The 10,636-nt window shown below is 44.9% G+C and overlaps 1 protein-coding gene and 1 pseudogene across 2 annotated transcripts in view; one reads left to right on the plus strand and one right to left on the minus strand.

Moving 5' to 3' along the window:
* The window catches only part of ATP6AP2 (ATPase H+ transporting accessory protein 2), a 31,208-nt gene extending 27,244 nt beyond the window's left edge, over positions 1–3,964 (plus strand). For both annotated transcript variants that reach the window (XM_066356864.1, XM_066356865.1), the window contains one exon: positions 3,678–3,964. In XM_066356864.1, coding sequence (XP_066212961.1) covers positions 3,678–3,866 — 189 coding nt within the window. In that variant the 3' untranslated portion in view covers positions 3,867–3,964. The remainder of the gene's footprint in view (positions 1–3,677) is intronic.
* A 1,469-nt stretch (positions 3,965–5,433) lies between these two features.
* On the minus strand, positions 5,434–10,407 carry LOC136385702 (DNA damage-inducible transcript 4 protein pseudogene; annotated as a pseudogene).
* Between the last annotated feature and the right edge of the window lie 229 nt (positions 10,408–10,636).

Here is a 10,636-nt window from a genome sequence, read left to right on the forward strand (position 1 = left end):
TCTAAGATTTATATTTTGTTAAACCTAGTAGACTGAAAGGAACACCCTGAAATGGGAGTTTCGTACCACATAGCCCTTGGATTGCGTTCTGCCTGTACCTCCGGTCTCTGATGCACTGTTGTCAGCTTGCATCTGTCTCTTCTGTCCGTGTCTGCCCCTCAGCTCCGGACTGGCGGTCTTGCCTACTTCATGGAGCAAAAGAGGCCTTCAGCTTGAGCTCTCTCTTTAGGGTGATTAAATCTTCTAAATTTAGATTGTGGTGATGATAGCAGCTCTGTAAATAAACTAAGATTTACTGAATGTACATTTAGAGTGAGTGTGAAAAAGATCCCGTTTACCCCCCCCCCCAAAAGTCTGTGACATCCTTTATCACTTGCTCAACTCTAAGCTCCCTGCATGTACGCACAACTGTGTAGCCATCCTCTCATCCAGTGTAAGTCAGGGTCTTCCTAGCAGCACACCAGGCGCTGGGGCTGCCGGGTTACGGCCTCTTCTTCCCACTCACTGCCACACAGCCTGCCCTCATTTCTCCCCCCTCACTGCCTCGGCTTCTTGCTCTTCAGCTTCTTGCTCCTCACCCTGCTCTTCCCAAGTCCCTCCGACACGTGGTCATCAAGGTTTTTTTGAAGACAGACCTGGTCATGTCACTTCCTGATTGAAGCTTGTTCTTGGCTTCCCGTTGCCCATAGGCTGAAGGGCTGAAGACCAGATAGCTTCTCTGCCTGCATTGAGCTCCTGCTATTTTCCTAGGTTTTTTTTTATTCTCTAGCCAGAATGAACTAAGTTTACCAACACTGCCTTTGCCAGAAGGGATTACATTTTTCAGTGCCTTTGCACGGGAATGGATTGACCCTACTCCCACCAAAGCCCAGCTGGTGTCACTTCAGGACAAAGATGTGGTTAATGAACCATCATTTGTTTTCCTTTTCAAAAATTAAAAAAGACAAATTAAGTAGATCATACATAAATACAATCATGTGCCCCGTAAATGACGAGGATATGCTGAGAAATGTGTCGTTAGGCAGTTTCGTCATGGTGTGGAAATTGTAGAGCAGGGGTCCCCAAACTACAGCCCACAGGCCGCATGCGGCCCCCTGAGGCCATTTATCCGGCCCCCACCGCACTTCCGGGAGGGGCACCTCTTTCATTGGTGGTCAGTGAGAGGAGCATTGTATGTACTCTCATGATGCAGAGTGCGGCGTCGCTCACGTACAGTACTACTTCCTGTGACTTGGGACGCATGCCTCGCAGGCTCTGGAAGCACATCATATCATTTGTTATGGCTAGCAGTGACAAATATGGAACCAGACATTGACCATCTCATTAACCAAAAGCAGGCTCATAGTTCCCATTGAAATACTGGTCAGGCCTGACCAGGCGGTGGCGCAGTGGATAGAGTGTCGGACTGGGATGCGGAAGACCCAGGTTCGAGACTCCGAGGTCGCCAGCTTGACCGAGGGCTCATGTAGTTTGAGCAAAAAAGCTCACCAGCTTGAGCCCAAGGTCGCTGGCTCTAGCAAGGGGTTACTCGGTCTGCTTATAGCCCCACGGTCAAGGCACGTATGAGAAAGCAATCAATGAACAACTAAGGTGTTGCAATGCACAACGAAAAACTAATGATTGATGCTTCTCATCCCTCGGTTCCTGTCTGTCTGTCCCTGTCTATCCCTCTCTCTGACTGTAAAAAAACAAAACAAAACAAAACAAAAAAAAAAGAAATACTGGTCAGTTTGTTGATTTAAATTTGTTCTTTATTTTAAATACTGGATTTGTTCCCGTTTTGTTTTTTTACTTTAAAATAAGATATGTGCAGTGTGCATAGGGATTTGTTCATAGTTTTTTTTATAGTCCGGCCCTCCAATGGTCTGAGGGACAGTGAACTGGCCCCCTGTGTAAAAAGTTTGGGGACCCCTGTTGTAGAGGGTGCTTACGGAAACCTAGGTGGTGTAGCCTGCTACCCGCCTCAGCTAGATGCTCTAGCCCATTGCTCCCAAGCTGGAAGCCTACAGCATGTTCCCATATGAGTACTGGAGGCCAGCGATTTCCAGCCTTTTTCATCTCACGGCACACATAAACTACTAAAATATATTTTTTGCTGACCTGACTAAAAAAAAAGTATAAATTTGATCCATTCACACTGGTCGGCTATTGTATTGGCTGTTGTCATTTTGTAGTTTGACAGTCTAAGGCAGGGGTAGTCAATCTTTTTATACCTACCGCCCACTTTTGTATCTCTGTTAGTAGTAAAATTTTCTAACCGCCCACCGGTTCCACAGTAATGGTGATTTATAAAGTAGGGAAGTAACTTTACTTTATAGAATTTATAAAGCAGAGTTACAGCAAGTTAAAACATATAATAATAATTACTTACCAAGTACTTTATGTCGGATTTTCGCTACATTTGGCAGAATAAATCTTTATAAAACAACTTACTATAGTTAAATCTATCTTTTTATTTATACTTTGGTTGCTCCGCTACCGCCCACCATGAAAGCTGGAACGCCCACTAGTGGGCGGTAAGGACCAGGTTGACTACCACTGGTCTAAGGGAAAATTGGTCGTTGCCCCTCACTAAATAGTCAGGTATTACATGTTTTAAAAATTCTTGTGGCCTGACCTGTGGTGGCGCAGTGGATAAAGCGTCGACCTGAAGAACAACGAGGTGCCCGGTTTGAAACCCTGGGTTTGCCTTCTCAAAGCACACATGGAAGTTGATGCTTCCTGCTCCTCCCTCCTCCCTCTTTTCTCTTTCTCTCTCCTCTCTCTAAAAATGAATAAATAAAATCTAAAAAAAATTCTCATGGCACACCAGTTGAAAATCTGCTATAGACAATTGTCATGTCTTGAGCTACAGCATTAAGATGGCTATGAGGTCACTAGGTGATAGGAAATTTTCAGCACCATTACAGTCTTATAAGACCACCGTTATATATGTGATCTGTCATTAACTAAAAAGTTGTTAAGCAGCATGTGACTGTAGATAACATGTAATACCAGTTAACTTAATAAAAAGAACTGTAACACTATATAGCTAAAGAGCCAGCTCCCTGTTGTATCCCTCCTTCGACCATCTCTTACCCTCCCCATTAAGAGGTAATTGCTGTCCTGAATATTGTGTTGATCATTCCTTTGCGCTTCTTTACAGTTTGACATGTAGTCAAACTGTATGTCTCCTTAAACAGCGTTGTTTGGTTTTGCCTGTTTTTTGAATTTTACACAAATGGAATCATACTATATGTATTTTTCTGTTCTTTGCCCAGTGTTGGTTTTAAGAGTTACACAGGCCGATAAACATAGCTGTATAGTTCATTTTACAGCTGTTTTCCATTGTATGAATGTACCACAATCACCCATTCTGTTAATGGTCATCCTTGTCCACATCTCTTTGTACACATATAGAAGTTTCCCCCAGGGTATGAACTTCCTGGATCATAGGATATGCACATTGATCAACTTTACTGGTATTGCCAGATTTCTCAGTCGAACCAGTTTATACTTAATCAACAGTGTATGTTATCTTCTCCTTGAAGGCTCCCCTTCTTGGGTCCTCCTCGTATAAGCTCTACGCTACTTAGGAATAAGAGTTTGTTTGGTAAATGAATCATAACTACTACAGTGGGATAATTTCCTACCCTAAAATTCTTCCCTCATGGTTTTCTTTCTTTTCTTCATTGTAGAACACCAGTCCCTATAACCTTGCATATAAATATAATTTTGAGTATTCCGTGGTTTTCAACATGGTGCTTTGGATAATGATCACCATGGCCTTGGCTGTGATTGTCATCTCTTACAATCTTTGGAACATGGATCCTGGATATGATAGCATCATTTATAGGATGACAAACCAGAAGATTCGAATGGACTGAACTTTCTTTAAGTCAAACTTAGAAAAGGGGTTGGGAAATTGACTGTTTCGTGAAAATAAATCTTTTAGTGTAAAGTAGACAATATAAACTTTTTAAAAAGTTTTTCAAAGTTATGTTCTTCCTCTTGTGTGTGCCTGTGAAGCTGTTTTGCAGTGAACTATAGTATTGCTATAAATTGATTTGTGTGATAGATTCTATAATGTGCTTAAATATTATGGTCTAACCACTAATTATAATTTCATTCCATTCAGTATTTGAAAATAATGCACTGAAATAAATATGAAAGTATTTAGAATAGCTTGTGTTATTTGTGTGGAGAAAATGCTCTGAATATATTAGATTATGAATGCTTAATTAACTTCCTTATACAGGGGAGGTGGCAATGATATTTGGGTTGTGTATACTGTGAACCATTGTAGATGCCCTAATTTGGTGTAAATATCTCTGAAACAGGAGAACAGGTTTTCAACTTTAGAGCAGCCCTCAACTGTGCCTGTGCGTGCATATGCAGCCGCGGAGATTTGGGACTGCACCTGATTTTTTAACCTCTTTTCAAAGTTTGGTGATCCAGATGGTCTAGTGTGGATATTAAGATACTACATTGATATAAGAAGAAACTGGCTTTGTGGAGTTATAAATGTTCATAATATGCAGACAAAAACAAATATTTGGGGATATCTTGGGGTATGAATATAAAATTCTTCTTATTCCCATCATTTTCTCCTCTAAGGCAGTGGTCAGCAAACTCATTAGTCAACAGAGCCAAATATCAACAGTTACAATGATTGAGATTTCTTTTGAGAGCCAAATTATTTAAACTATATAGGTAGGTACATTCCTTATCGAGATAGTGCCCGCACATGGTATTTTGTGGAAGAGCCACACTCAAGCGGCCAAAGAGCCGCATGTGGCTCGCGAGCTGCAGTTTGCTGACCAGGGCCTAAGTCACTGGTTTGTGGTACAACGTCATTGTAGAATATTAAGTGTAAGTAGACGCTCCCTACTTTTTATATGGAAGTGGACCAATGTCTATAAAGAGTGACAAAGTTAGTAATGATTCCAAATTTGTGTCATTTTAATACTGAATCTATTTTATATTGTAAAACCGTAACTAAATAGGATTTTAGTTAATCAGAATTGGCTGTTTTGTTATACAGTTTCATGCTTACTTTTTTTTACATTTGTTTATTCTTACTGCCTCCTGAGATGGTACCAAATAGAAGGTAGACACTTTCATTACCACTCCTGTTACTGAATTGATACAGAATACATGATAAATTCACACTAGACTTTAGGTAGGAAAGGCTTAAATTTCCCTATGGCATTTTAAAAGACAAATAAGCAACTAATTGGTTAGACTATGAAGAACTATCGTAGACTATCTAAAGGCTTTAAGGTTATAATTTTCTTAAGACTCTCGCACTAGAATTTAAAATTTCATGATGATGTAGCTAAATTATTTTAGTATGAGAGTTACGCTGTCCTGCCCCTGGGAACCCTACTTGGGTTTAGCATTGGCTGTTTCTGCCTCCGCTGTGAAAAGATCATTAAATCATTTCTAAATAACATTGAGGGTTGGCAGGTTTGAGAAGATGGAGTCTATTTAGTTGTGTTTTTTTTACCACTTACTGCAAGATACCTTTGACAATTGCAGTGGTAAGCATCCATAGAGTGGAGGAAATTTTTGTTTTCTTTTTGCCTCTCATTAAACTATAAATAATAGTGAAGCTGATAACTCCACAGGGAAGAAGAACAACACTTCTGAAATCACTCCAGTATTCCCCACCACTACTGACTGTCAAGTTTATGGAGTGAGGCTCTCTCAGCTGCCTGGCCCCGAAACACCGACCCCCATGGACCCCAGGTGGGCCTCTGCTTGGGGAGCAGGAATCTATAATGCTGCAGTGATTAAAATCCATTTTTCTTTCACAAGTTTCTTCTATAAACATTGCGTAGACATTAGATTGTTATGATTAAATATGAAGTAAACCAATGCCTTTGTAATTTAAAAGTGATGAGACTTTAAGTTCTAGGGGAAGAAAAAAAATTAATTACATGACAGCACTAATCCTTATAGGGTAAATGGCATCAGCACCTTTCTATCTCTGCTAGAAAGAAAGCAATTAATTAAAATAAATGTTCTGCCAAGATTATCATACCTGTTGCTGATGATTTGCTCTTAAATTAAGTCTAATTTGTTCAGGAACATAAATCACAGTGTGTGAGAGGCAGGAAAGCCAGACTCGTGGCCGACTATTCCACTAGCATTGAAAGAAAAGACCCAATTACTTTATATCTAATTGGTAGGATATTCTGGGTTTCTAAAACATCTGAGATTTTACATGTAGATAATACTTATGGCCTAATTCTGTTAGGAATAATGTATTGATTTTTCCCTTTTGCTATGTCTTTTTTGAAGGACTGATACTCAACCCATTTTCATTGGTACCAAAAACTTCTTTTTTAAAAAATACTTATTTTTAAATTGATTTTAGAGAGAGAGAAACATCAATTTGTTGTTCCACTTATTTATGCACTCATTGGTTGATTCTTGTATATGCCCTGACTGGGGATCAAATCCACAACCTTGGCACATCTGGACGACGCTCTAACCAACTGACCTACTCAGCCAGAGCCAACAAATACTTTATTAGAAAAGTAAGAAATATTGCATAGGTCTTTTTTTCTATATTTTAAATTTTTTTATTTTTAATATGTTGCATAGGTCTTAATGCTTGAACATCATGAACAGTAGCTTCAAGTACACAATTCTAGATGGGCCTGACCAGGCAGTGGTGCAGTGGATAGAGCCTCAGACTGGGACACAGAGGACCCAGGTTTGAAAACCTAAGGTCGCATGCTTGAGTGCGGGCTCACCAGCGTGAGCGCAGGATTGCTGGCTTGAGTGTGGGATCGTAGTCATGACCCCATGGGTGCTGACTTGAGCCCAAAAGTTGCTGGCTTGAAGCCCAAGGTCGCTGGCTCAGCTGTAAACCTACCCCCACCCCCAGTCAAGGCACATATGAGAAAGCAGTCTATGAACAACTAAGGTGCCACAACGAAGAATTGATTCTTCTCATCTCCTTCCTGTCTGTCCCTCTCTGTCTCACTAAAGAAAACCCCCAAAACACACAAAAAACCAGTTCTAGATGGAAGACCCAGATGGTGCTCCTCTGGGGGAGGGGTTCCAGGTTCCACCGCCATCAGCTCCACCCCTCACAGATAAAGGCTTCAGCATATAGCAGAGGAGGGGCCAAGTGCAGCTCCCTGGTGTGTTTTCTTCCAACTGTCAAAGATCCTCCAAGTGATCCCAACACCCATCCCTTCCTAGTTTTACATTCGTGCACCCGTAGATCGCTGCCTAGAACATCAGTAGTGAAGATCCGATCAAAAAACCAGGCCCTGGCCGGTTGGCTCAGTGGTAGAGCGTCGGCCTGGTGTGCAGGAGTCCTGGGTTCGATTCCCGGCCAGGGCACACAGGAGAGGCACTCATCTGCTTCTCCACCCCTCCCCCTCTCCTTCCTCTCTGTCTTTTCCCCTCCCGCAGCCAAGGCTCCATTGGCGCAAAGTTGGCCCGGGCGCTGGGGATGGCTCTGTGGCCTCTGCCTCAGGCGCTAGAGTGGCTCTGGTTGCAACAGAGCGACGCCCGGGATGGGCAGAGCATCGCCCCCTGGTGGGCATGCCGGGTGGATCCCGGTCGGGCGCATGCGGGAGTCTGTCTGACTGCCTCCCGGTTTCCAACTTTAGAAAAATACAAAAAAAAAACAACCCATAAAAAATGCAAAACCAAAGAACAAACACATTTGGCCTCTTCAGACCATGAGATACACAAAACACCTGATGACTGCCCTCCTCCCACCAGGACCAGCCACCATGAGCAAACTGCCTGCAGAGGCCAGTGCGGCCCAGCTGCGCTCTCGGCTGTCAGACCACTGTTGTCTTAACTGTTAGTAACAAAAAAAAACCAAGGGACATGCTACATACATGTCTAGCCGGAAGCCTGGTTAGCCCCTAAGCCTTTGCTTCATGCTACAGTACTGGAGGGCAAGCCTGCACCCCTGTGAGAAGCCACCTACACCTCAGCTTCCCAGGAAACAGCCCCCCTCACACCGTCCTCCCCCCAGGTAGCTGTTGTCCGTTTTCTAATGACAGGCATCAGTCCCTCAGCTCCTGCCTGCCAGTGCCCACCCCAAAAGTTCAGCTGTGTGCCTTGGGGGCAGTGTCGGTCCTCAGTGGGCAGCTGTGCGAGCTATACACCTCCTGATGACTCAGGAGCCCGGGGTCAGGGACTGGCTGAGGGGAGAGTGGGCGCAGCTAAACAGCCCCTGGATCTTGGGCCAGCAGCATGAGTCCAGGTGCAGCGCGAGGGTCAGCTGGAAGGTGGACACCAGGCTGGGGTTGAGGGCCAGCTGGCCGATGCTGTGGCAGCTCTTGCCCTGTTCTACATAGATGTCCAGCAGCGTCCCCTGCAGGCTGCACTGCTCGCTGTAGGCCAGGCACAGTCATTTGCCCACCTGGCTCACCAGCAAGCTGGGCATCAGCAAGTGCGCAGGGCCCCACGAGCCCAGACACGCCTGAGCCAGGCTGTCTTGCAGCAGCTGCGTAAGACTGACCCAGGTGCTCTTCCTGGGGTCTGAGCAGCTAGAAGCTGGGCAGGGAGCCCTGTCCAGGTATGCCGAGTCTTCCTCTGGCCCAGAGCCACTGCTGCTTCTGTCCAGAGACTCAGTCCGAACTCTCCAGGCTCACGCAGTGGCCAAGCACTCTTTTTGGGCCACCGACCCCTAGGCTGAGTGTGGCGGCTGATCTGGGGTGGGAGTTCGGGACAAGGGCGAAGATGAAGAGGAGGAGAAGGAGGAGAAGCGTGCCCAAAGGCCAGGCATGGTGACGACCGACACAAAAACATCTGCAGAGCTCAGGGTGCAGGAGCGCAGAAGACACAGCTAGCATGGTCAGAACTTCTGGAACAAGTGCCATTTGAATGAGTGTGCAAACTGGTGCCAACCCCCGAGCACTGCCCAGACTTGTCCCTTTACCCACCCTCACCTTGCCCTTGGCCTGCTGTGGTCCATACACTTACTTTCTAATGGATGAGCAAACCAATATGTAAGAACCGGGGTCATTGGCCATTCTGAGTCATCCATCAAACCTTCTAGCCTTGGACTTAGGCAAAGTTTCTTTCTAGTCTTCTCATGATACGATGACTATGCAATGGTTTCTTCTAAAAAAGAGAGTTGTTGGAGAAGGCCATTGGGAAGCAGCATTGTAATTAAAATGTTACCTGGTCAGGCCCTGACCAGGTAGCTCTGTTGGTTAGAGCATTGTCCTCATATGCCAATGTTGTGGGGTAGATCCCCTGTCAGGGTACATACAAAAATCAACCAATGAACACATAAATAAATGGAACAACAAACTGATGCTTCTCTCTCTCCCCCCCCCTCTTATCCCTCTCTAAAATCAATAAATTTAAAAAATTAAAATGCCCTGGCCGGTTGGCTCAGTTAGCAGAGCATTGGCCCAGTATGTGGAAGTCCCAGCTTTGATTTCTAGTCAGGACACACAATAGAGGCAGCCATCTGTTTCTCCATCCCTCCCCTTCCCCTTCCCCTTCCCCTTCCCCTTCCCCTTCCCCTTTCCCCTTCCCCTTCCCCTTCCCCTTCTCTCTCTCTCTCTCTCTCTCTCTCTTTCTCCCTCTTTTCCCTTCCTGCAGCCATGGCCCGATTGGTAGAGCACATTGTCCCAAGCCTCTGATGATGGCTCCATAGAGCCTCTACCTCAAGCACTAAAAATAGCTTGGTTCCGAGCATAGCCCCAGTTGGGCAGAGCATTGGTCCCAGACAGGGGTGGCTGGGTGGATCCCAGTTGGGGCACATGCAGGAGTCTATTTCTCTATCTCCCCTCCTCACTTAGAAAAGAAAAAGATTAAAATGCACTGTAGGTGCCTGACCAAGCGGTGGCGCAGTGGATAGAGCGTCGGACTGGGATGTGGAAGACCCAGGTTCGAGACCCCGACGTCGCCAGCTTGAGTGTGGGCTCATCTGGTTTGAGCAAAAATTCACCAGCTTGGACCCAAGGTCGCTGGCTCAAGCATGGGGTTACTCAGTCTGCTGAAGGCCCGCGGTCAAGGCACATATGAGAAAGCAATCAATGAAAACTAAGGTGTCGCAATGCGCAACGAAAATCTAGTGATTGATGCTTCTCATCTCTCCATTCCTGTCTGTCTGTCCCTGTCTATCCCTCACTCTGACTCTCTCTCTCTCTGTCTCTGTAAAAAAAAAAAAAAAAAAAAAAAAAGCACTGTAGGTAGAGCACAGAGCGCATTCCTAGCAGCTGTGGCTGATGCAATGCTTGAGGAGAACACTCCAGCACCTGAAACCCTCCTAGGCACACCCAGGAGGGAGCTCGCCCGCTGTAAGGAAGTAACTCAGCACCAACCAGGCAGCTCCCTGATCTTTTTAGCCATTGGCTGTGAAGAAGACATGCTGTAACACCCTATAGGCTGAACCTGTATATATAAGCTAGCTTACTTCCTGAATAAATCGGATCTGCGTCAGTGAACCTGGTCTCTGGAGTCGGGTCTCTGCGTCTCCGTCGTCCTCACCCCCAGGGGGCCTTGTCCACAATGCACAAATCATACAGATGAATTCAGTTCACCACTTCACCACTGAATAATTTGGGGCAAATACCTTAATCTCTGAATCAGAGTTATTAATCTATATAAAAGGGGTGGTAATAATACTCCAAGTTTGTAAAATCAGCATTTAGTGGGATAA

The sequence above is a fragment of the Saccopteryx leptura genome, chromosome X (assembly GCF_036850995.1).
Source record: "Saccopteryx leptura isolate mSacLep1 chromosome X, mSacLep1_pri_phased_curated, whole genome shotgun sequence".
NCBI classification, from domain to species: domain Eukaryota; kingdom Metazoa; phylum Chordata; class Mammalia; order Chiroptera; family Emballonuridae; genus Saccopteryx; species Saccopteryx leptura.